Raw genomic sequence first — 21,780 nt, 5'->3', positions numbered from 1 at the left:
GTGTCGTTATGATTTAAATGCCGAGCGGTAAGACACGTAACTCCGGCAGTTCCCTTGTTGATCGATGCGACGTTTCAAGTTTGTGGAATGTGCTCAAGACACATGTTTCCGACATTCTTTCCGCTGTGGACATAGAGAACAACATGACGACGGCCGGGAGTTGCAAAGTCAAGCCTTGATACAACGACGATCTCATCGGAGTACTTTATCATTTGTGGACCAATATGTAGGTGGGGCTCACACGTACATACATACATATTCTGAGGAACTTACGACAGTGTGCCAACTTCCTCAGAGACTTCCACCAACATCACCAAACCGCGATGAAATTTCTCGTTTCTTCCTCTCTCTCCCTCTTATTGGCCTCCCATACCTACGCTGCCTGTCAGAAATATATTGACGCTGCAAAAACCGCTGCAAAGAACTTGCAATCAACGTATTTCAAGAACGGAACGTACGATCAAGCTGTTTGGATATCTGCTGTTGATAACTTCTATCTCCTGCAACGTATGCTCTTTCAAGTTTGTTCGTTTCACACCGTGACGCAACCAATTCATCTAGTTGATGCTGTGTCTGGCTCAAACATCTCCTCCGGAGTAATTGACACCGTGTTTCTCGGCCAGGAGGATCATCTCGAGCACGGGGAGTCGTACGATGACGTACAATGGGTATCCACCACCTACCTGACCGCTGGAAACCTAGAGCGCGCAAAGCACTTTTATGACATTGCCAGCACGGCGTTGGACACGAGCACTTGTGGTGGTGGATGTAAGAGACCACGGTCTTTTGAGATATATGTTCATCTGTACTAACGGTGAACAGTGTTTTGGAGTGGCGCCAGAGACTACAAGAACGCTATAGTGGGTATCAGATTTCAATATATCTAGCGACGCTATTCAATTGACGTTAATTGTTTTTGTAGACCAATGAACTGTATTTGGCTACCTCCGGTCAGTTATATGAGGCGACCAAGGAACAGAAATACCTAGACAATCTCAAGAATGGTGCGTCCCTTCCTCTATTCAAGTACCATTCACTCACCGATGAACGTTCTAGTCTGGAAATGGCTGAAAGAATCCGGAATGCGCGGTGCAAACGGATGTTCGTAAATCGTTTATGACTTTATCTGCCTCGCCCTTAATTCTTCTGCCGTACAGTATTCAATGACGGGCTCACGAAGGACGGAACATGCGTGAATAACGGCCAAACCACCTGGACTTACAATCAGGGTGTCGTCCTCGTAGGCTTGGGTTTCCTTAGCAAATGTCCGTGGATGTCTTTTCAGCATTATCCGCATGTCTAACCTTCATTCCCGCATTCAGATGCTCAAGATGAATCTGCCGTAACGGATGCGTTCTCGATCATGGACGCTATCATGGCACAGCTGACCATTGACGGTGCTCTCAGAGAGCTTTGCGAAACTGCGGATGAGAACAAATGTAACGCCGACCAAGCATCGTTCAAGGGCATTGCTATCTATTATATGTATGTTGATGCATTTCGTGCCTCCCACGACTCGAGTTCATGCTGTATTATTATACAGGTCATGGTTCCTACGCATCTCCGGCAAGGATAATAACGGAAAATACGCCAACTTTGTCAAGAGTCAGGCAGACAAGGTGTTGGCCAATGCTCAAGATACTGAAGGGGTCTTTAACAACTACTGGCCAGCGAAAGGGGCTAAGGCGGCCGTTGAGAATGCTTCAACGCAAGCAGCTGCGCTGGGTGCGCTCGTTGGTGCCAGTCAATTGGACTGCTAAAGTTCCTGAGTATCTCAGTAATGCTCTCCTGTGTATGGTATTGAACATGACATATCCATTCTTTATTTACTGGACGTTGTCAGACTGGGCCAAATGTGATATGAAGAATAAGTACTACAGTCTTACGATAACTTGTACATATTCAGCATCTTTCGCGTTACCTGCACCTTGAAACTGCTCAACATCCGCCCAACCCTCACTCGAATTGTATCTCGCCCTTTGGTATCTGAATGTCACACCAGTATCATTGACGCCAAGCTTCGCTCTTGCGTCCATCAAATTCACATTCACAAGTCCTTCCGCTTGCATCTGCGCCTCGACTTGCAACCCGCTAACCAAAACCCTCACTCGATTCCCAGGGTGGTCCAGATTGAACGACGTGCCATCTGCACTCTTCACTTCAACCTGATACCCCGACGAACTGGGGTTGACCTCCATTTTCAACGGCGCAACTCCGCTGGGAATACGCATGTCACCCCAGTTTGAGCCAAATCCGACGTAAAGCTCGTCTGGGTCGATGAACAAGCGGGCATTATAGAGGGATCGCGGAGCGACTGGGGACGAACGCGCGTGGTAAGTATAGTAAAACTCATTGGATTGCTTGACGGAAACTATCGAACCATGACCAGTTGAGTAGATCGAGCCTGTCGGAATCACGTTACATTCCCGGGATCGATCGACAAAAAACGAAAACATACGACTAGCGTCCTGCGAAAGGATCGGATTGGAATCGCTTTTGGTGTATGGTCCAGTAACGGAAGTAGAGAAAGCATATCCCACTCCGTAATCCACGGACTCGAAACTGTTGGATGCGTCAGATCAATGACGTAAGGAAAGGAATCGCCCTCACTTGTTTGAGCTATACGTTAGGAAATAGACGGGCCGTCCGGATGAATCCAGGTGTTTGACTGTCGTTGACCCCTCGGACCAACGACGATCTTTCTTGGTCCCGTTGCTCGAAGCGTAGTCAAAAACATGAGCATCCTCCCAAATCTAGAAGGGGCATTCAAATATTCAGAGGTAGCACTGCTTGTAAAAACAAACGTTACCTGTGCTTGCAGGGATCGAGAAATGATCGAAATCCATCCATCCATCCGGTCCGGTCCCGGGAAGGACTCGTTGACACGGCTCTGCCAATTTTGGACCTTTCCTTGGTTCACATTTCTGAACTCCGAGTGAACGCCTGGCATCGTCTTTGCCTCACCGTCCCACCACCAAGCTTCATCCAGTCTGACAACATAGATGTTGCTTTCCTCCACATACTTCCCGTATTTGTCATCCCAAATCCAATTTCTATAGCAGTTCCTGGAAAAGAACAAGTAAATCCCGTCGAGTTGGCCACCTTCACCGTAGTCAAAGAACACGTTGGGGTCGATAAACGGAATGTAAGTCCCCTTAGGAGCTTTCTGGCCTTCTGCAAAGGACTTGGGTGGTACGAGATACGGTGGTGACATGATGAGATTAACGTCATTGTAGTCGGGGTCAAAGGGATAGTAATCAATCGGACGACTATCGATGTTGACGAAAGGGCCTTCTGGCGAGCGAGAAACAGCTACGCCTACTTTACTCGCTTCTTCAAAGTCAGGAAATCTGTTCAAACAACGGGAAGGTGTTAATCGCTGTAGGAGGCGCAATTACCGGACAGCACGACGCACTTGAAATTTTTTGCAACGTTAGTTCCGTTAAGCATCTTTCCAGCGTAGAATCTGGATCGGAGGATACGAATAAGGAAACAAGTTTAATCCTTCGAGTGGTGACTCACAAGAAATACCACCCCGTCTGCTCATTGTAATAACACTCTGGAGCCCAGAACCAATCGTCTGCCCATAGCCTACTAGTACTCGCATCAGCCTTGATCGCACCTCCGGGCAATTTCCTCCAGATCCCCAAGTCCGGCGAGGTATAAATCCCAAAATGCCAACCTTCGTCGGCGCCGTCGGTACTGTAAGCCCAGTATTGTTTCGTTCTTGCGTCCCAATGGACGTGAGGATCAGCCGCGATTGACGCGTTTACGTTCTTGTAAGTTGCAGTGGTAAACCATCTCTCTTGCCCGAGGACGAAAGACGTGAAGGGAAGGGATACCAGGAGAATTTGGATGAGGCGACAAAGCATGATGTGCTTCCTTCACGGGCTCGGAGTCGGGGTCGATTTTATAGCAATGACGGCTCGGGATTCAATTCAAAACCTTGAAAGGTCCTGCATGGCAATACAGATTGAGACTGCAGCCAAACAGTCATGTGGTGGGTACAGTGATCCACGAGGTTACACATAGGCATGTGCTCGAGCTTCGTTAATCTCTACACCGAACAACAGTACTTGTCAGAAAAATCGTGCAAAGGACAATAGCAGGAGTAAGAAGACTTTGTGCTACAATACCAAGCAACATACACCTTGTATTACCGGTCGTCGTGGTCAACTTGAAGTTTGTATGTAGCGGTTGGTTCAGAGTGAAGGAGTAACGGCGCTCGAATACTGATGACCTCCACTTTTATAATCTCCTATCCCTCCATGACCTGCAGGAAATTCGAAATACCAACTCCTCCAGGATTCGAGGAAGTTGTCGGGCACCGTCTTTAATGGGAGGATGGTGATGGTAAAAGGGTAAGTGCGCGCGATGAACGTTTGAACCTCACTGATACTGTGATACTCTCAGCCTCCAACCGAGCACCATGATTTCTTCAGAGTGCTCTCGACGGTCCGCGAGGGTAACCATGTAGTTTGTAAGAGGACCCAGTATTTCCAGATGCAAGTCGTATGGCTTCCAGTCTCTTACAGCCGGCGTGTGGTTTTCGTCGCACCATCCGCCAACTGTTTCGGAAACGGTGATACATCACAGTACATCACCCGTTGTCGGTGAAGCGTACGTGAATGGGGATTTATCGATTATCCATTACATAACTTAGAATAATTAATGTTACCTCGTTATCTTGTGAGTGGTTAAATTTTAAGGCTGAATCGGGTCTTAGCTAGTATGTGAGTGATGTTGGGAATGAGCTTCACGAATCCTAACTATATCCTCCCTTCCAAGGTTTGCTTCATCGCATAGAGAGCGGAATATCGAGCCTTCGTTATCGAACAGGGTGAGCACTTTGTCAAATTCTGCTACCTTCCCGTCGTCCACGACCAATACTCGATCGTAATGTGCTGTTCCAGGATCAGTATGTTATCATCCTCAAGTATGAGATTTTTCACCTATCGTGTTCAGCCGATGAGCTACACATAGAATTGTAGAGCTCGCAAATTCGTTCTGGATGGTCTGTTGCAACTTTGTGTCCGTCTCTACGTCGACACTGCTGGTTGCTTCGTCCTTGAGAGAGAGTCACCGTTGACTATCAGATGTACATGCGAGGTTTAAGGGAAGCTTACCAGAACAAGGATGTTACTTTGGCGAACAAGGGCTCGACAGAGTGCAATTAGCTGCTTTTCTCCGGCGCTGAAATTAGTTCCTAGTCGACGGTTGTTAGATGATAAGCGAGAGATCATCAACCTTCGTTACCATACCTTCATCACCGACAGTCGAGTCCAAAGTAAATCTTGTATCTCCAGCTTGATCACCACTTCTATCCGAGGGCAATAACCATGACCTTCTCATGGCGGAGATAAGTTCGGCATCTGTTCGTGTATGCAGCGGATCCCTGTGTTCGAAACAAGATGATGAGTCTTTTGGGCACACAACTAAGACAACGCATCAGGCCGTACAGGTTTTCTCGCAAGCTACCCAGAAACAATGTTGTGTCCTGAGGAACCAAAGCCATCCCCGTCCGAAGTCGTTGTAGGCTGACAGAGTTAATATTTACACCGTCCACTTCGATAGATCCTCCTTTAACCTCAGATATCCTGATTGAGAGGATTGAAACAATGAGACACTCTCGACAAGCTTGGGGTGTCAAGACACGAACCTGAATAGTGCTTGTATGATGGAGCTTTTCCCTGAAATGACTCAGCTGGATCAGAACTGAAGACTGTACTTGTGGCAATGCATACCGGCTCCTGTTCGTCCGACAACTCCAATCTAGTCAACATTCAATATTCAGATCTACTATAAACGAAAAGATGTGACCCACCTTCTCGCCGCTTCTGATGTGGAAGCTAACGTTCTTCAATACCAAAGGCAGGCCATCCCGGTACATAAAGTCCACATTCACGAAGGTAATACTGCCTTTGGATGGCCAAGAAGCCGGAGGCTCGATCTCCTTCTCGTCCTTTTCCGATGGCAACGTTGTGTAGACAAGTAACCGTTCCGCAGCGTTCATGTTTTGTTCATTGGAAGCAAAAGTCGTTATCATGTGGGCTTCAACGTAGTATCATACTTATGAGGGGAACCGCGATTCCAGGGCACAGCTTCGACTCACAAAAAATTTCGGTAACTAGAGATATTGCTGTCAGCAAACCAATTTGAACTCCAAACACAAAACCGAACCACTTACTGCTCAAGGCATACGTGAGTACAACTCCGACTTTTGCAGGGTTCAAGGTTGTCCTATTATCGGATGCTCCTAGTGCGATTCCCAAAAGTAAAATATTGCTGAAAACATCAAGCCGGACTGCCAGCCATCTCTGCATGGTGACAGTCAGGTAGTACGCCCGGTTTTCCCGATCAAGTTTTTGCTCCGCATCTTTGAGAGCTTTAGCCTGGACATGTGGACCGTTCAGCTCGGAAAATAACGGGAGGGTATATAAGATACCTGATGTTTGTAGGCTCGGACAGTAGCAAGGCCGGTCAGAGTTTCTTGAATGAAATCAATAGCTGTTAAATACTTCATGAAAAGGTACTTACCAGAGTAGGAACTGTAAAACGCCGAACGAGCGAGCGAATCCAAGCGTTTGATTTCCACCGAGGTACGACGATAGAAGACGGACATGACATAATAAACGACAATGGTGGGTGCAAACATAATCCCTAGCAGCGGAATGGTGTAAAATACCAGTCCCACAGTGCCGAAGACGGCGGCCACGATGAAGAGAAACTGGACGCGGAGTCACCTGGTCAGCGATATCGTATGGGTTGCTGGAAGGAGGTGAATTACCGTCATCAGATTCATCGGAAGTGCCGTGTCCAAGGTATCTTGATCCTTGGAAAGTCGACTTAATATTCGTCCTTGGGTCCTACATCAGAATGACAAAAACAGAAGGGTGTGTTAGCTCACCCATCGGTGTGGTATCAAAGAACGAGACCGGTGATCTGAGTACATTTCTGAGAGCTTTGGTAAACATACTGTAGCTTGCGTTGACCCCCTGGATACTGAGTTGGATGATGAGAACAAAGAGAAAGGATATCTATGCGAGAGGATTCACTTACGCTACGATATAGCTGACGATGAAAGTGAACACAGCTTGACCGGCGCCTACAAAGATACCAGCCTAAGGTGCGCATGCAACCGAGGCAAAGCTTCAAGACGTACCGAAACCGGAGTAAAGTCCCATATATTGTCCGTTGTCGAAGCCCTTGATACTCATCGACGTCCAGAAGCCCAGAGTCAAATTGTTTCCCACTAAAACATCAGATTAAACAAAATCCTGTTTGAGACTTGCTCCACTCTTACCTTCCGAAGCCTGGGACAGAGCCAACAAGGCGAGAATGATTGGTGCCCAGAGGATACTACCGGCGTGTCGTATGTATCGAGTATAAGTAGCCCAAGTTACACTCCCCGTCATTCGCTCTTCTTCTTGCATTAACGCTTCCGCAAGCTTATTGTCCTTAGGGTCCTTTAGAATTGTATCAAGCGTCGTTTGTTTCACCCTCCCAGTCTTTGTACCAGCGCTGTCTTGTTGGCCGTACTCGTTTATCAAGCGAGAAAATATGGGACCGTTATCGAGCAAGTGCTGAACATTGACTTGGTCAAGTAAACGACTTTTTAGGCTGGCGGAACATTTACCTGGTAGGAACCCTCTTCTACGAGAATGCCTTCTTCCACGACGTAAATGTAATCGGTCTTGTCCAGTACGTGGAGGGCATGCGTAACGAGAACCCTGGTACGATTTGCTAATGGCCCGTTGAGGAGACAGTTTTCGAGTAATTCTTTGCCAACATATGAATCGACTGCAGATAATGGATCGTCGAGCAGGACGATGTCTGACTGAGCATACGCAGTACGAGCCAAGGACACTCGAGCCTTCTGGCCACCTAGAGACGTTTCAGAGGGAAACGAGTCGCAGTTGGTTGATTCACCCACCGCTCAAGTTGATCCCCTTCTCGCCGATATCTGTATCCAAGCCCCGAGGTAAAGAGTCGATGTCACGTTCCAAACTACACGCCTTGATGATATGATTCAATCTATATCAAGACATCGTTCACCAAGCTATGGTGGCCAAAACATTGATAAACCGACCTGGTCTCATCGACGGTCCCGTCAGTAATGTTTTCTCGGACAGTCGCGTTCTTGATCCAAGGTGTTTGAGAAACGTATGCGACTGTTCCTCCAAATGTAACTTGCCCCTTTGTTTTCTTCATCTCTCCTATCAATGCATTGAGTATAGAACTCTACATCAACTGATTCAGTCACCTTTTCTTTACGATAAAGAGATCGGAATCCCCCACCTTTCCGGATCCAATTTGACCAACGATGGCAACAAAACTACCCTTGGGAACGGACATGTTGATATTCTTAAGCTGGAATGGCTCCTGTGCGTGTGCATCACCTTGAAGGGCATCCGAAGCCGTAATATTGTCTGTCGTTGTAGGTAGTCCGGAAGACTCCTCCGCATCATTTCCCTTCGCTTTCCGACTTTTCTTCGCTTTCTTTTTGTCTGTTTTGGCCGATTTTGACTCTTTTTCCTTATCTTTTTTGTCGAGTTTTTCTTCCAGCCCCACGACCGCATCCCACGTAAAGTTGGCGTTCTCGACTCGGATAGCGTCTTTAGACTCATAATCAACGGTAGGTGGTTCTGCTAGTTCTTCTGCAGTCAGGAATGCGCTTATGCGTTGTACAGCGACTATGAATTCAGCAAGGCCAGAAAGAATGAGAGGAAGCATGATCAAAGGTGTTCGAATGATCTAATTAACTTTGGTTAGTATGATAGCATGAATTCTTGTCGATTGCACACCCACATTGAAGAATTGTAAGGCCGTGAAAATAGTCGCTACGTTAAGGTCGTGTCCAGACAGTGAATATGTGATCTGAAGCAGCCTCCTCAGCAAAGTGTGTGACAACAGAGCGGGGAACATACAAATGAGAGTATCGAAGCGACTAGAGGGATAAAAGAAATGCAAGCCACTAGACCTGACTGTGCTATGCTAATTACACAGTCACCAAAGGGCCTGGTTAAAATCCGAAACTACGCACGCCGACTTCCGGATAGTGTCTAGTTCGCCTTTCCGCAACTTAGATATTTGATTGACATAGAAGTCTTCCCAACCGTAGAACTTGAGTAGACGAATGCCCTGGAGGACCTATCACACTATCTATAAGACCTTGTGTGATGTGCATTGAACAAAGATGAACCCACCTCTGTCGTTAGTCTCACTCGTGCGTCCGTAATTTTGACACCTTTCTGCCGTTGTTGCATCATGATATAGGCGAAGATACCTTGAATCGGCATTCCGAATATGAGTACACCGAGGCCCACAAGTGCGGAATATCCCAGCTAATATGAACCTGTGAGTTCGCATTCGACAACCCAACCTCTAGATAGTGCTTACGTTCGCTATGAGCAAGGCTATCCCAATTATAATTTGTATCGGAGCTATCCATAACCTGAGAAGCGATGAGACTCGCCTTTAACAAGGGTGGAAAACGTGAGAACTCACGAATGTCCATAAATTGCGAAATGATCAAGGCGAGTCGCGTCCGTAGAAATCATAGTCATAATTTTACCAGTGGTGTGTTCCGCTCTGGATTTTCCGGAAAGTCTAAGCGACTTGCGGAACATCGTTCCTATCATCTAAAGAGGGAATTAAATTTTTGAATAGGGATGACGATGCGGCTTCCACCCACACTTGCTCGCGTGTACAGTCCTATGCTCATCGCAACTGTGCAAACTGTCAAAAAAATCGAAGGTCGTTGCTTTCTTTAAAAACCCACTTTGTTGCTGGTGATTCGTGAACTATGAAGAGAACAATGAGCTGTCGATCAAACTCAAATTCACAGTCGATGAATTTCTCACCAGACTAGCGACCTCTGTACAAGCGAACAGAATAAATAGATATGAACGACGATAAAGCAGGGACTCACCTTGCATGGCAAAAATGGCGAAGGCTAAACCGACACCGAACCCGACGCCTCGAGGTTGTGCGCTGATCCCAAAGGCAGTACGTTCCTCCTCCGTCGTTCTATAAAAGACGTACGACTCGGTCAACCAAGTCAACAGGACTTTGTTGACCAGCGGTGTCGTTGTCTTCAGGGTATCTGAGTAGTTTTTCCCGGTTAACTACATCACAGTGACCGACAAAAGAAGAAAAAAAGAAGCCATACCTCCACAAAGCTGCAATAATCCAGCAAACCACCACCTCCCGAAGAAGACGCTGTAAAGAGCCTTGGTAACAGAAGCATCATATTTACCGTCGTGAGTCGATTCCTCGGTTATCTCCTCCTCCTTAACACCCTTATCGCTATCAGAATCTAGCGTTTTGCCCCGGAAAGCGAGGGGACGTTGTTCAGGAGGACATCGAGCATAAAAAGCTGCCTCGACTTGGTCAGTCAAAGCTGTAGTCAGTCGGTCGGGCGGGAGCTCCCATAAATCTTAGGGACTATTCATCAGAAACCACAACTCATTTGCTCAAGATGTAGAACTTGCCTTCCTGTTCAAGAGGCCTAGAAAACCCTACTTTGAGAAGAGGATCTAACCAGATAAAGAAAATCTGGGAGAGAAAGCTGGGACGGTATTGAATAGGTCAGTTGTCGCCTCAGAAGGAACTGGACGTACAAGGCTTTTCTCTCTGGGATCTGCTTTCCACTACCAAAACCAGGCGGGGCTGGTTTGGGGCGGAAGGGGTTCCACATAACGATACAATGACTCCAATCTGCGAATCGTTCTTATACCTCTTCCAATCTGCGGAGCGGTCCCGAGGGACGAATCAACACCAATTCAGATGCCGTTGACTTGTGGAATCAAGTTACGCGTGGTGTCGGCTTCAGAGCCCGTGTGTAGCGACCATGGGCCGCCGTTGCAATTGACGTAATCTAGCTGACGGTCGCTACGGCGCGGTCAAGAATTAAGTTCTAACATGAGGATATCGATGAAGATGGAATTCGAATCAGGTCTTACTTGAAGCTTGAAGGTTGGAGGTTGAACAAGTCCGACTCCTACTGTTGCGTGAAACGTTTGTGGCTGTTTGGACGCCTAGGCGCGCTCGGCCACCGGGAGCCCCGGGACGTCCTTCGCTTAGCAGAAGTGAATTTGTGTTTGTCTGGATACTAGATACAGAGCTTGTGTTTAGTTCCTACTAATGGTACAAAAGAAACGGAGCGCAGAAAGTTTAACCAAGTCCACGTATGTAACAATGTATCCGCTAGCAACGCCTTTCGCCAGCTCGACTACATTCCATAACTCTCGAAAGCGTCTCGTACAGCGTCCCATCCTCCATCACCTAGCCTGGGCGTGAAAATGACCTTGAAAGGCATTGGGTGAGCATTTGCCGACTCGGTAAAGGCCAATGTATCAATCTTGTCCTTGGGATCTTCTGCAATGTCGAAAGCCCACAGTTGCAGGGCGGTGTTGATGAAGGCAGACGCAGTCGCCATGTGTTGACCGGGGCAGACTCTGATTCAGGCTAATTAGTATGTGGACATCAGAAAACAACCTTAAACCCACCTCCGTCCAAACCCAAACGGATAGCTTTTAATGTCCTCCCTAATCTTTCCTTCAGGCGTCAACCACCTCTGGGGATTGAATGTTTCGGGATCAGGGAAATATTGTGGGTCACGTCCGACTGACCACACGTTGCCAATGACGGCGGAACCTTTGGGAATACAATATTGACCCTGAACAAGACATACAGTGAGGTGAGGATAGAAGAGTGTATGAAAAATCTCGACATACCCAGATTATGTCCTTTGTAGCTTTGTGAGGGAATCCACCGGATGTAACGGGCCTCCATCGAAAACTCTCGTGAACAAAGGCCATCGTTTGAGGAAGGCTCTCCTGGTCCATGAACATTGGGGCTGAGAGTAGCACATGTGAATTTTCAGTCGAAGAGGGGAGAATTTTGCCTCAAACTAACGTCTATCCTTTCCGATAACTTGATCCAGCTCTTCCTGAACCTTCCTTTTTGCCTCCGGATAACAAGCTGCCGCCATGACAGCTACACTGATCGCGCTCGCTGTCGTATCACTTCCAGCACCAAACATACTTCCGGCAAGATAGGCTGTCTCGTTATCATCTAGACCCAGTTCGGATTGTTTTTCAATGAGGTACTTTCCGAACGAAGATGGGATGGCTTCATTGCGAGCCTAAAACATGGTTGAGTGATTGGGGGGAAGGGAAATTTGGCAATGGTAGAGCGTACCATTTGATCACGAACACCTTGAAGTTGGTCCTTGAACAACCCAAGTTCTTCCGCATGGCCGTCTTGAAGTTCTTTTAGGTACCCGGGAATAAATCTGTACGAGTGAAGAAGTTTTAGAGGTCAGCGTAAGAACATTCCAAAGCAGGCCAGCATACCTCAAGAATGGGAAGGTATCAACTTTCCATGCTCCGGGTCGCATAGCATATCCTAATCTTGTGAGGCAACGATTAACAGCTTGAACGTCCGGGTCTTCGTACGACGTGGGTATCTTTCCATAAGCAAGGGCCATGACAACTGCTGCTGCATATCTAGAGAGGGCGGGCGATGGATGTCAATTTTTCGAGAGCTGGAAGGGCAACGCTGGACAACCTGCTCACCGCTTGGCATGATCTTGGTGTCGTACAGGGTTATCACATATATCGAGCATGTGCTGTCTCGCTGTCCTCATCAAAACTGGGGAATACGAAGCAACACTTTTCGGTTGAAGGTGTGCATGAAGTGCCCTGAACGAAATCCGTCAATGAGAATGGAATTATGCTCATTCTTCGGCCGGCTCACCTCCTCAGCTTCTTAAATCTTTCCCCGGCAGGTGTCAACAATACTCGCATACCTCCCGAAAGCGTCTGTCCCGCTGCTATCGAGAGCGGCCGGTCTACCAGAAAGGCACCCTCTTTCTCCATAATGTCCATGGCTGCTTGAAGTCGTCCGATCACGATGATATAGTTCAGACCTTGGCGTAATGTGAACACAGGACCGTATTGCTGCGTCCATAGTTCGAATCTTCTATACGCACTTGAAACGGAGCAACGTTAAACGTCGCGAACCATTGCGAACCACGGCTTTACTCACAAGGCAGCTTCGAAGGTGTTTCCGAAAAGTGAATCACTGGGAGGGCCAGGCGGAAGTGGTAGTCTTGGTCTTGACATCCATATTCGAAGGAATAGAAAGAAAACACTGCAAACGACGACCAATGCAAGGTTTCTGGGGTCGGAGAGGAGTTCGATGATCATGGTGGTCTGTGGGTAAGATCCGTCCTAGGGGATGATGCTATGTCAGGGTTTTATCTTTCACGGTTCTACGCGGGAAACGATCGACATGTGGTTCCTTAAATGGGAAGGTAGAACCTGGTACTAGTATGACCATTCGTCCTGCTTCGTCGCAGCCTCGTTCTCCTTTTTCCTTCCAATTCCTCCTTCCCTGGAGACAAGCCTCTAGCCTTCAAGCTTCCTTCGTGGCCTAGCCGTTTCCATCTTGCTTTGCTTTTAGAGATAGATAGATAGATCTACACGAGTGATGCAAATTCCAGTGCGCGGTCATCCCGGTTTGAAAACATGGCCCGTCCGTTGGACGCAGATAATTACATACGTGGGAAGATATTCTACGGGTTCAATTTTGGGCCGTCCACCGACTACTTAGCGGGAACTTGGAACTAGCTGTGGGATCAGTAGGGAAAGTTTGGTTCATCATACACTTGGGCTCGCTCAAATTGACTCCAACAGCGGCAAAAGGATATGACAGCTCAACGTCAACGTCGGTACTAGCAGTCAAAGACAAAATGTATGATACAGGCTCACTATAACCGGAAAACTCCTTTTGAGAAACTTAGATAGCTGACCACTTGGTTGTGTGATGTAATTCCTATCTATCTATTTCAACCCGGGTCGTATGCTCCTAACGAGGGAGTGTCGACCCGACTGAGCTCTTGGAGAGCGAAATGCGAGCCTCAGCTTCCTCAACAAAACAATACCTATACGCGGCAACCAGCTTTAATTCCGAGGGTGATAAAGGCTTCAGGCTGCCAAGGAGATCATCGCGAGCCAAATGGGGGCATTAAACTTCAAGGAAAGAGAATAAAATTGCTCCTGAGGGTAGTAAAATAAAGATAAAAATTACGACAGGAATTAATTACCAACAAGTTCGAATATAAAGTAGCATAATTTAACAATACATAATAACATTGAACAGCCAAAGAAAAAAGCCGATCGCGGAAAGGTGTCATCATCTCTTAATGCCTGTATACTTGCCTTGAAGGACCGTAGCCTGGGAGCCTGAAAAACCTGAGTTTCCTGATGTAGTCAACGAGACAGCATGAGGACTTACTCATAAACGAACCAGGTCCCCCCAAGATGGACATCGCCTTCATCACAAGTTCAACAGAAGAGGCTAGGAGCCTCGGGTCAACCGATGGAGCCGAGGACGCAAGTTCTGCTATGAATACTTTCCCGACAATCTTCAGAAGTACCTACAGTCATCAAAGTGTATCAGAACCACGCTGTTCCCTCAACTCGGCGACACTCACCGCAAAGACGGGATCAATTACCCCGTTAAAATGCTGCAAACCGATGCTTTTCAGGCACTTGACGATGGAATTCGCAGTCGACAAGACTTGACGTCGAGAATCCGCATTTTGCCCGACGAACGCGTAATGGAGTTGAATCACCGCGACGTGCGAGAGAGTATAGATGACAAGTAGACGCCGCTGAGCCGGAACGGTGGTAGCGGTACTTGGAGAGGGGAGCTCCGCGTTGAATCTCTTGAGCACTGCACTTAGTTGATCACAAGACCGCGAAAATTGACGCCCTTCTTCCCTAGTAGGCATGTCTGAAAAGAGCACGTCAGTTCACTGTACTAAACAAAAGACCATGAATTTTACTTGGACTGTACTGATAGTTCAGAATTGATGCTTGCTCAAACAACAAACAAGCCTTGGAGTATAACGCCGGGAGGGAATATGCACCATCCGGAACATTGGACAAGAAGTTTAGGATGGTATGACTACTCCTCAGGTTATGTGGCAAAGGTTCCTATCAATCGGTCAATACAAAGGCGTCAAAAGTCGTGGCGAAATGATCCACGAACAGAAATATATCCGGGCGTTTCGAGAGGCCAGGGTGCATCAACTCTGCTGGCAGGCAATTGATGGTCGATGTTAGACGGGTAACGTCCCGCCGCGGACCAGAAGCTATTCAACGCGACCACTGCCCAAACCGCGTTAATCCTTTCGCCTTCTTCTAGAGCATCCTTAGGCCTAGGCAAATGGGAGCCAGACATCGATCCTGGATCCGAAGAGCGAATCCGATGAAGTCCAGTCCCCAAAATGAGAGAAACCGCGGTGCTCGTATAATACTGACCCTCTACGGACTTCCCTTTTAATTGAAAGTAGTGGGCCAGGAGAATGTTCGCTTGGATTGTATGCAAGATCATTTTCGGGTGACTATCGGTCAATCCTCGAGACGTGGATTGGACAGCGAGTGCTAGAAAGTCGGCCTCGTTCGCGCCCCCTCCATGTGATACATAGTCAGCTAACAGTAAAACCGCGCTTAGGAGCGAAGGCGAAGGATAACAGGACCCTGTCTCCACACCCGACGAGAAAAGGGAGATATCTAGAAAGAATCCGAGTTCGGATGCATGGGAGAGAAAAGGCATGATACTATGATATTTTACTGTGAGCGGGGACTTGTTTACATTCAAAGATACGACTCACATCATGCGACGTCGATCGGGTGAAGCGGCCTGGCGAAAAGTCAATTCAATCTAGTCATATTTAGTAGCACGGCGGGAAGATACCTGAAACTCTCGAAGAAAGCTCGAGTTGACCTCTGGTCCCCGTGAGCTAGATTGCTCGAATTGATTTGAATAAGGGTGATGCAACTGGACAGTCGAAGAGGAAGCTCCGTGTCCAGACGTCTGGAGCTCTTGTATTCGGTTCTCAAGAATGGATATCTTCTCTTGGAGGAGCTGGGATTCGGGAAGGCCGGCTTCGAGATATTCACAATCGTTTAATGTCGATGATTTACTGCACGGTCCACAGGTGGGGCGGAGTCCGTCACATTTCTGTGGAATGGCGAGGGTGAGAAGCAGCCTGAGGCTCGCAAGATCGATACATACCACTTTCCGCCGCCTATGGACGCGTAATTCAGTTACCACAACTTCGCAATGAAGGAGGAAGCGAGGCTTACCAACAATTCAAACAAGCGGTTCCTCTGGTCATTCGAGAGGAAGTTCTTGGCTTTGAAGACATGAGATTCTCAATTGATAGTACTCCTGGAAAACATACCTGGATTTCTTATACCTAGTGGTGGTATAGCCCTCAGCAACTAAGTAACAAAGACTTCCATTCTGGAGGAAGAACGAGTGGAATGTTTCATAAATGAAAGTATTGCCCGACTTGGACCATTGGTGTAAAGGGTCGAGTTCATCCGGTAATACTCAAGATCCTGATTTTTTCTGTGTTTGCTAGGAAACTCGACAAATGAGCGTCAAACATGATCGAGGACTGCAATCGTGATTCCGATAATGAAAATTACAACGTACTTTGTTCCATTCTGCGTTAGGCACGTGAGTAAGCAATTCCTCGACCCGAATCGTTCCCGCTCATACCGACGATACTGCCAACTGGGACCAACAACAGCTACTGGGCGCGACCTGATTGATCTACCCTCGCGTTGCGGAAAAGAATCTGGTTTCCAAGTGGTTCGCAGACTGAGGTAAGCATTGTGGAATGGTATCGATGCAAATGGGACGGTGACTCCAGAGTACGTCTACATCGACCTACAAGTCGCCCTTCGATACGATTACGCGATTTGTCGACCGTTCTAATTAACCGTACGAAGCATCGGGATACCCGTAGAGGGCTGTACTATCATTCCCAGTCGTAGCCAATAAGATATAGAGATGGTAAGGAAACAGTTGGGTTGAACGAGTCGCAGCTGGGCGTATACTAGAAATAAATCGCGACACGGGTAATGTTCTGCCTCATAGTTTGGCTATGTGCACAAAGCTGGTAGTTTGGAAGAGAAATTCGAACCCCATCACGTGGTGTTGAGCGGCTTGGTACGTTACGTTTGGCTTACAAAACCAAGCCCACGGGCAGACGCGGGCATGGACGCGTCGAACACGGACACCGTGACGGACCTGATTTTCCGGCGATGTGTTCCCCACGATGTTTTCATGCTCTGAGTCGGACTTTGGGTTGATAACTTTTTCGGTTGGATGCAGTGCTTGCTGTATCTCGGGGGGGACGCTGTGTATGACCGTCCTATATCGTGCCTGCAACATCATGATTCCGGCAGACCCTGAGGAGGATCCGCGCTGTGTATCTATCTCTCAGAAGTTAGCCAATCGATTGCGTTCAATATTGAAAAATAATGAATTACCAATATTGGCTCATCTATCAAAAAGCGAGGTTGAAGAGCGATTACTGCTCTGTAGGGACGACAAATGGAGGTGACTTTGGATTTTCCGCAAATGGTGGCTCGCTTAGCTGAGAAGCTCTTGAAACACTTTTGTTGAGACCGCACCTTCCGCACTTACATACATACAAGTGAGTATCTTATTCCAGTGCTTTGGATACAAGGCTTTTATTTCTAATAAACAAAACCGAAGGCAAATTCTGAGGGGATCCTATTGAGGGTGGGCCGAGATGGATTTTTTTGAAACACTTACTCGAGGATACCCGTGGGCACGGGGTGGCGTACTGTACGGCACAGGTGGCGAAAACAAACCGCAGCAGCACCCGTACGTTTCACCAAGTCGGTAGTGCTAGTATAGATATGAGGAGGTAGCATTTGGGCCTTTTTGGGTTAATTTGGGCAGGTTTTTTGATACATTTGGGAATTTGGTTCATTACATTTTACCGATACAGCCTGATACAGTATCTAGGGTATAAGTACGGCATAGTCCGGCCTGTCACAGCCCTTGAGTTGAGGGAGAGCTGAAGAAGGTACTGGGAGCGAATCCCCATGGAATAAATGATGTTCCATTCCTTGCCTTCAGTATACATTGTACCTTAACCAAGAATGAATGCACTTCTGAGCAAAGATATAGACTGCAACTTCTAGATCTGGCGCTCCGAAATTGCCACGCGGTACCGTGCAATTACGTGAGGCATCAATGACAGAGTTCTGACTCCGATTCGCGTTGACCGCGACAACCATTTCTTTCGTCATTATTTATTGATTTCATGGTTTCTTCAGTGGATGATACTCCGTTGGACTTTTTACCCGACGACAGTGAAGATGACTTCGACTGGGAAGAAGTCGAAGTACCCCAAGCAGCACCACTAGGCGAACTTGAGCTCGACCTACAAGCAAAGCAACCCACGAAAGACCTCGAAATTGTTCTTCAAAGTGCTCAAAAAAGGGATTCAATCAAGTATGCTACTTCACTTACTCCCTGTGCAGTAAACCACTGAGCGGCGGGAGCAGGAAGAAGGGTATCTCCCACTCAGAACGAATATTGAGGATTGGCTGTCACAAAGTGCACACTGTCAGTCTGCTTGTGAATGCGTCAATCAGGAATAGGTGGTTGAACGATGACCTACTCCATGTGCGTGTCATACTTCTCGATATCTCGAATTTCGCAGTAACGCCTTTTTTACTGAACAGGCTCGACTTCTCTCTCTTACCCCTTTACCTCTTCAGAACTCTTTTGCAATGATACATCCCTCTCGTGTCCCAGAGCAAGCCATGCGCGGTCGAATGTTTGAAGCCGCTGTCGGTCGACTTGTCGAATGGTGGAGGTCAGATTTCTTTGAGGTCCTGCCCCACGGACATATGCGCAATCGTACCTTTGACAGTGTACAACAGAAGCTACTGGCTTATGGATACGGTGTCGGCTCGGAAATAGAGGATGAACAAGATGGTGTTATTGACAGAGAATTGTTTGAAGATATACTAGACGACGAGATTGAGGTCATCAGAAGCGAAAAGAGTTTTATGAAGCACGCCCTCATGCAAGCTGGTTCTCGAGACACAAGCGCTCAACTGTTTACGGCCTTATGTAGAGGCCTAGGTATACCTTCACGGCTGGTAGTCAGCTTGCAGAGCGTGCCCTGGCAAGCTGGTGTAGGAAAGCCGAAACCCAAGTACCAAAAAAAGGAGAAAGGCAAGGCAAAGGCAACCGAGTCAGACACCACAACTTGCGCTACGAGTTCGAGAGTCGGAACCCCCTTGTCTGGTATTGAAGGTACTCCAGTCGAGAAAAGCGAGAAAGCCAAAGGGAAGGAGAAGGCAAAACCTCAAATCAAGCTGCGTAAAACCAAAAACAAAGTAAACGTGGCAATCAAAACGAAGTCGAAGCGCATTGGTGCGTTTCACTGATCATCTACTGGAGCCTAGTTTGAGCTTCGCCAATTCTAAGACCCGCTTACGAGTCCTCCCGTTTTCTGGACTGAAGTATTCTCCAAACCTGATTCTCGTTGGATTCCCGTCGATCCTTTACGAGGTACTGTCAACAAACGCAACGTCTTTGACCCCTCCGCAGAAGGTCCTAATCCTGAAAATCGATTGGTTTACGTTATGGGTTTGGAGGAAGACGGATATGCACGAGATTTAACGAGGCGATATGCTAAGAATTTCGGTGCAAAAGTTGCCAAAGAGCAAGGTGGCAGCAGCGCCACCGGCGGTGGTGGAAGGGGAAGACAGCAGTGGTGGGCTTGTGTGGTGCAGAATTACACTCGACCGTTCAGATTAGTTGAGTAACATCGCCTCGCACCCTGTCATGGACTCAACATTGTCTCGATATAGCATAGAGACGATCTTGAGGATGAAGAACTGGACAATGCACAGCTTATCGAAGGAATGCCGACCACCATCGGCGGGTTCAAAGATCATCCATTGTGTGTTACTTCTCCTCCATATCTTGATGTTACCGACTGCCGTTCTTAGATACGTTCTACCTCGGCATCTCAAACAAAACGAGACAATTTACCCTCCGCCTCCAGAAACCATAGAATTGGGACGTTTTCGAGGAGAGCCTGTATATTCTCGATCATCAGTCGTCTCCCTCAAAACTGCCGAGAATTGGTTAAGAAGCGAGGGACGTTCAATTAAGGAAGGCGAGCAACCTACCAAACTTATCAAGATTAGAGCAAGTACTATTAACCGACAACGGGAGATAGAGCTGATGAAAGAAGGTCTTCCTGAAGCTGGAATGTCAACGTCCGTTGGTACAGACGTGAACGGCAAAGATTCTGGAGAGGTCATGCAGGGACTTTATGCTCGAAGACAAACGGAACAATTTGTACCGGATCCAGTGGTCGACGTTGGTTCATTTTTACAGTTCTGTACAGAGCGCGTAACTAACTTCCTCTCAGGGTAAAGTTCCGAAGAATAGTTTTGGGAACATAGATCTCTATGTTCCCTCTCTGCTACCGAAAGGTGCAGTCCATATACCTTGTGATTGTGTCGTTCTTTCGCATCGTTTCAAATACTTACCATGGCATAGTCAAGGGAGTGGCCAAAATAGCGCGAAAGTTAGGGCTGGATTACGCAGAAGCAGTAGTATGTGCTATCCTTGCTCCTTCATACACACTCTGATGTCGTCTCTCAGACTGGCTTTGAGTTCCGAAAACGGAGAGCCACTCCGATTGTCGAGGGAGTGGTGGTTGCTGCTGAGAACGAATCTGTTCTCCTTGAAGTACGTCTGAGTTGATTTGCGTGTTCTCCGGTCAGCTTACTCTGGACAGGCCTTTTGGGAAGCGGAACAAGATGCTGAGGAAAAGGCCAGATTTAAGCGGGAAGAACGTGTCATCAAACTGTGGACTAAGCTTGTGCACGGTCTGCGGATACGTCAGAGACTTTTAGAGCAGTACGCGAATATGAATGAAGGACAGCCTACATCATCCTCTACTCCCGCTGCCAATGAAGGGGATGATGACAAAAAAGTACGTGTTCGTTCTTCGGATGGGTCGGAAGGTCGATTGATCTTGGGACTTTTCCAGCAGGAAGTCGTGGTTTCAACGGAAGGCGGAGGTTTTCTTGTTGAAGCAGGCGATGTGATTGAAGAATTCCATCTGCCAAAGTACCAACGGATCGATGAAGACGGCCAAGCTATCCAGGTCCCTTCTGCCAGCAATCACATCGATGATAACGACGATATGAACATCGAGAGATCGAGACTGGATCTCATACTGGAAACGATGGATATAGACAAAGGTGACGAAACCAATGCTTCGTCATTGGCGACGACGTCCAATTCCGGGTCCATACAAGTCATTAAAACGATGCAAGAGCTAGCTGAAGATGCTGCACGCGTAGTACCAAGCTCAAGCACGGATATAGTGGAGGAAATCGAGTTGAAGTTACCGGGTCCTGTTGCAGTCTCATATACACCTCCGACAGACTCTAATGAGAGGCCCAAACGGACAACCAGTGGTAGAAATACCCCTTCCCGTAACAAGAAGACTGCCAATGCTGGTCGAAGAACTTCAACGCGGAGTACGCGAATATCTTCCGGGAAGCGGAAGCGGAGCCCAGAAGAGGCCAGTAGTGAAGAGGACGACACACACTCAAAGCGTCCGAAACCAGCTACGGTTGTTCCTCTGAGCACGAGGGTTCTTCGTCCTCGTGCGAACAAACTTCAGATTCAACCCGAGGAAGAGATCTCGGAAAACGAGCTGTAACGTGGTCATACTAAAGCGTAGTGTAGTATATTCATATGTATCCGGACCTAATATCCCATGTTGATATCCTATACTTATAAGTACCTTTAATCATGTTTAAAGTATTGTGTAAGTTTCGGCCATTCAAAAGGCACTTGAGGGCAGGTCAATTCGCGACTCATCTCACCACAGCC

The 21,780-nt window shown here is 47.5% G+C and overlaps 6 protein-coding genes across 7 annotated transcripts; 2 read left to right on the top strand and 4 right to left on the bottom strand.

Moving 5' to 3' along the window:
- Window positions 1-49: 49 nt before the first annotated feature.
- E1B28_010331 (uncharacterized protein) lies at window positions 50-1,822 on the top strand. Its single transcript, XM_043155288.1, has 9 exons — window positions 50-226; window positions 279-507; window positions 562-768; window positions 823-860; window positions 923-1,004; window positions 1,057-1,101; window positions 1,158-1,265; window positions 1,323-1,485; window positions 1,544-1,822. Exons 1-9 carry the CDS (start codon window positions 65-67, stop codon window positions 1,758-1,760), a joined length of 1,251 nt encoding a protein of 416 aa, XP_043007753.1. The 5' UTR covers window positions 50-64; the 3' UTR covers window positions 1,761-1,822.
- A 52-nt stretch (window positions 1,823-1,874) lies between these two features.
- On the bottom strand, window positions 1,875-3,872 carry E1B28_010330 (uncharacterized protein; the record flags this gene model as incomplete). Its single annotated transcript, XM_043155287.1, has 6 exons — window positions 1,875-2,404; window positions 2,459-2,562; window positions 2,611-2,753; window positions 2,810-3,350; window positions 3,416-3,466; window positions 3,523-3,872. 6 exons carry the CDS (start codon window positions 3,870-3,872, stop codon window positions 1,875-1,877), a joined length of 1,719 nt encoding a protein of 572 aa, XP_043007752.1.
- Window positions 3,873-4,607: 735 nt separating this feature from the next.
- E1B28_010329 (uncharacterized protein) lies at window positions 4,608-10,984 on the bottom strand. 2 transcript variants are annotated; one of them, XM_043155285.1, is made up of 36 exons: window positions 10,965-10,984; window positions 10,817-10,893; window positions 10,623-10,748; window positions 10,494-10,570; window positions 10,172-10,438; window positions 9,932-10,105; window positions 9,864-9,877; window positions 9,782-9,803; window positions 9,695-9,729; window positions 9,508-9,641; window positions 9,400-9,454; window positions 9,207-9,344; window positions 9,044-9,150; window positions 8,928-8,994; window positions 8,809-8,877; window positions 8,299-8,754; window positions 8,090-8,241; window positions 7,934-8,034; window positions 7,637-7,884; window positions 7,304-7,583; window positions 7,163-7,252; window positions 7,060-7,105; window positions 6,908-7,002; window positions 6,788-6,858; window positions 6,538-6,727; window positions 6,446-6,489; window positions 6,188-6,392; window positions 6,113-6,127; window positions 5,825-6,051; window positions 5,745-5,772; window positions 5,660-5,690; window positions 5,460-5,597; window positions 5,262-5,395; window positions 5,127-5,206; window positions 4,953-5,067; window positions 4,608-4,904 (listed from the first exon to the last, which is right to left on the bottom strand). In XM_043155285.1, the coding sequence occupies exons 3-36, from the start codon at window positions 10,697-10,699 to the stop codon at window positions 4,723-4,725; spliced, it is 4,164 nt and encodes a 1,387-aa protein (XP_043007750.1). In that variant the 5' UTR covers window positions 10,700-10,748; window positions 10,817-10,893; window positions 10,965-10,984; the 3' UTR covers window positions 4,608-4,722. The 2 variants fall into 2 exon arrangements, with proteins under 2 accessions (XP_043007750.1, XP_043007751.1); XM_043155286.1 differs by lacking the exons at window positions 4,608-4,904; window positions 4,953-5,067; window positions 5,127-5,206; ... (1 more) ...; window positions 5,460-5,597; window positions 5,660-5,690 and having other exon boundaries at window positions 5,744-5,772; window positions 5,825-6,127.
- Window positions 10,985-11,233: 249 nt separating this feature from the next.
- Window positions 11,234-13,214, bottom strand: E1B28_010328 (uncharacterized protein; the record flags this gene model as incomplete). Its single annotated transcript, XM_043155284.1, has 9 exons — window positions 11,234-11,459; window positions 11,511-11,680; window positions 11,739-11,860; window positions 11,920-12,148; window positions 12,205-12,298; window positions 12,360-12,512; window positions 12,582-12,707; window positions 12,763-12,996; window positions 13,054-13,214. The coding sequence occupies 9 exons, from the start codon at window positions 13,212-13,214 to the stop codon at window positions 11,234-11,236; spliced, it is 1,515 nt and encodes a 504-aa protein (XP_043007749.1).
- An 854-nt stretch (window positions 13,215-14,068) lies between these two features.
- E1B28_010327 (uncharacterized protein) lies at window positions 14,069-17,005 on the bottom strand. Its single transcript, XM_043155283.1, has 11 exons — window positions 16,585-17,005; window positions 16,262-16,529; window positions 16,164-16,213; window positions 16,093-16,105; window positions 15,772-16,038; window positions 15,689-15,717; window positions 15,064-15,634; window positions 14,858-15,008; window positions 14,504-14,805; window positions 14,305-14,446; window positions 14,069-14,252 (listed from the first exon to the last, which is right to left on the bottom strand). Exons 3-11 carry the CDS (start codon window positions 16,193-16,195, stop codon window positions 14,203-14,205), a joined length of 1,557 nt encoding a protein of 518 aa, XP_043007748.1. The 5' UTR covers window positions 16,196-16,213; window positions 16,262-16,529; window positions 16,585-17,005; the 3' UTR covers window positions 14,069-14,202.
- Window positions 17,006-18,104: 1,099 nt separating this feature from the next.
- On the top strand, window positions 18,105-21,666 carry E1B28_010326 (uncharacterized protein). The gene is made up of 11 exons (XM_043155282.1): window positions 18,105-18,357; window positions 18,411-18,531; window positions 18,591-19,290; window positions 19,345-19,676; window positions 19,731-19,822; window positions 19,872-20,247; window positions 20,300-20,381; window positions 20,431-20,486; window positions 20,536-20,622; window positions 20,672-20,869; window positions 20,927-21,666. The coding sequence occupies exons 1-11, from the start codon at window positions 18,167-18,169 to the stop codon at window positions 21,605-21,607; spliced, it is 2,916 nt and encodes a 971-aa protein (XP_043007747.1). The 5' UTR covers window positions 18,105-18,166; the 3' UTR covers window positions 21,608-21,666.
- The last annotated feature ends 114 nt before the right edge of the window (window positions 21,667-21,780 follow it).

Source organism: Marasmius oreades, chromosome 6 (genome assembly GCF_018924745.1).
Source record: "Marasmius oreades isolate 03SP1 chromosome 6, whole genome shotgun sequence".
Classification (NCBI taxonomy): domain Eukaryota; kingdom Fungi; phylum Basidiomycota; class Agaricomycetes; order Agaricales; family Marasmiaceae; genus Marasmius; species Marasmius oreades.
This window is presented reverse-complemented; position numbering and strand designations above follow the sequence as displayed.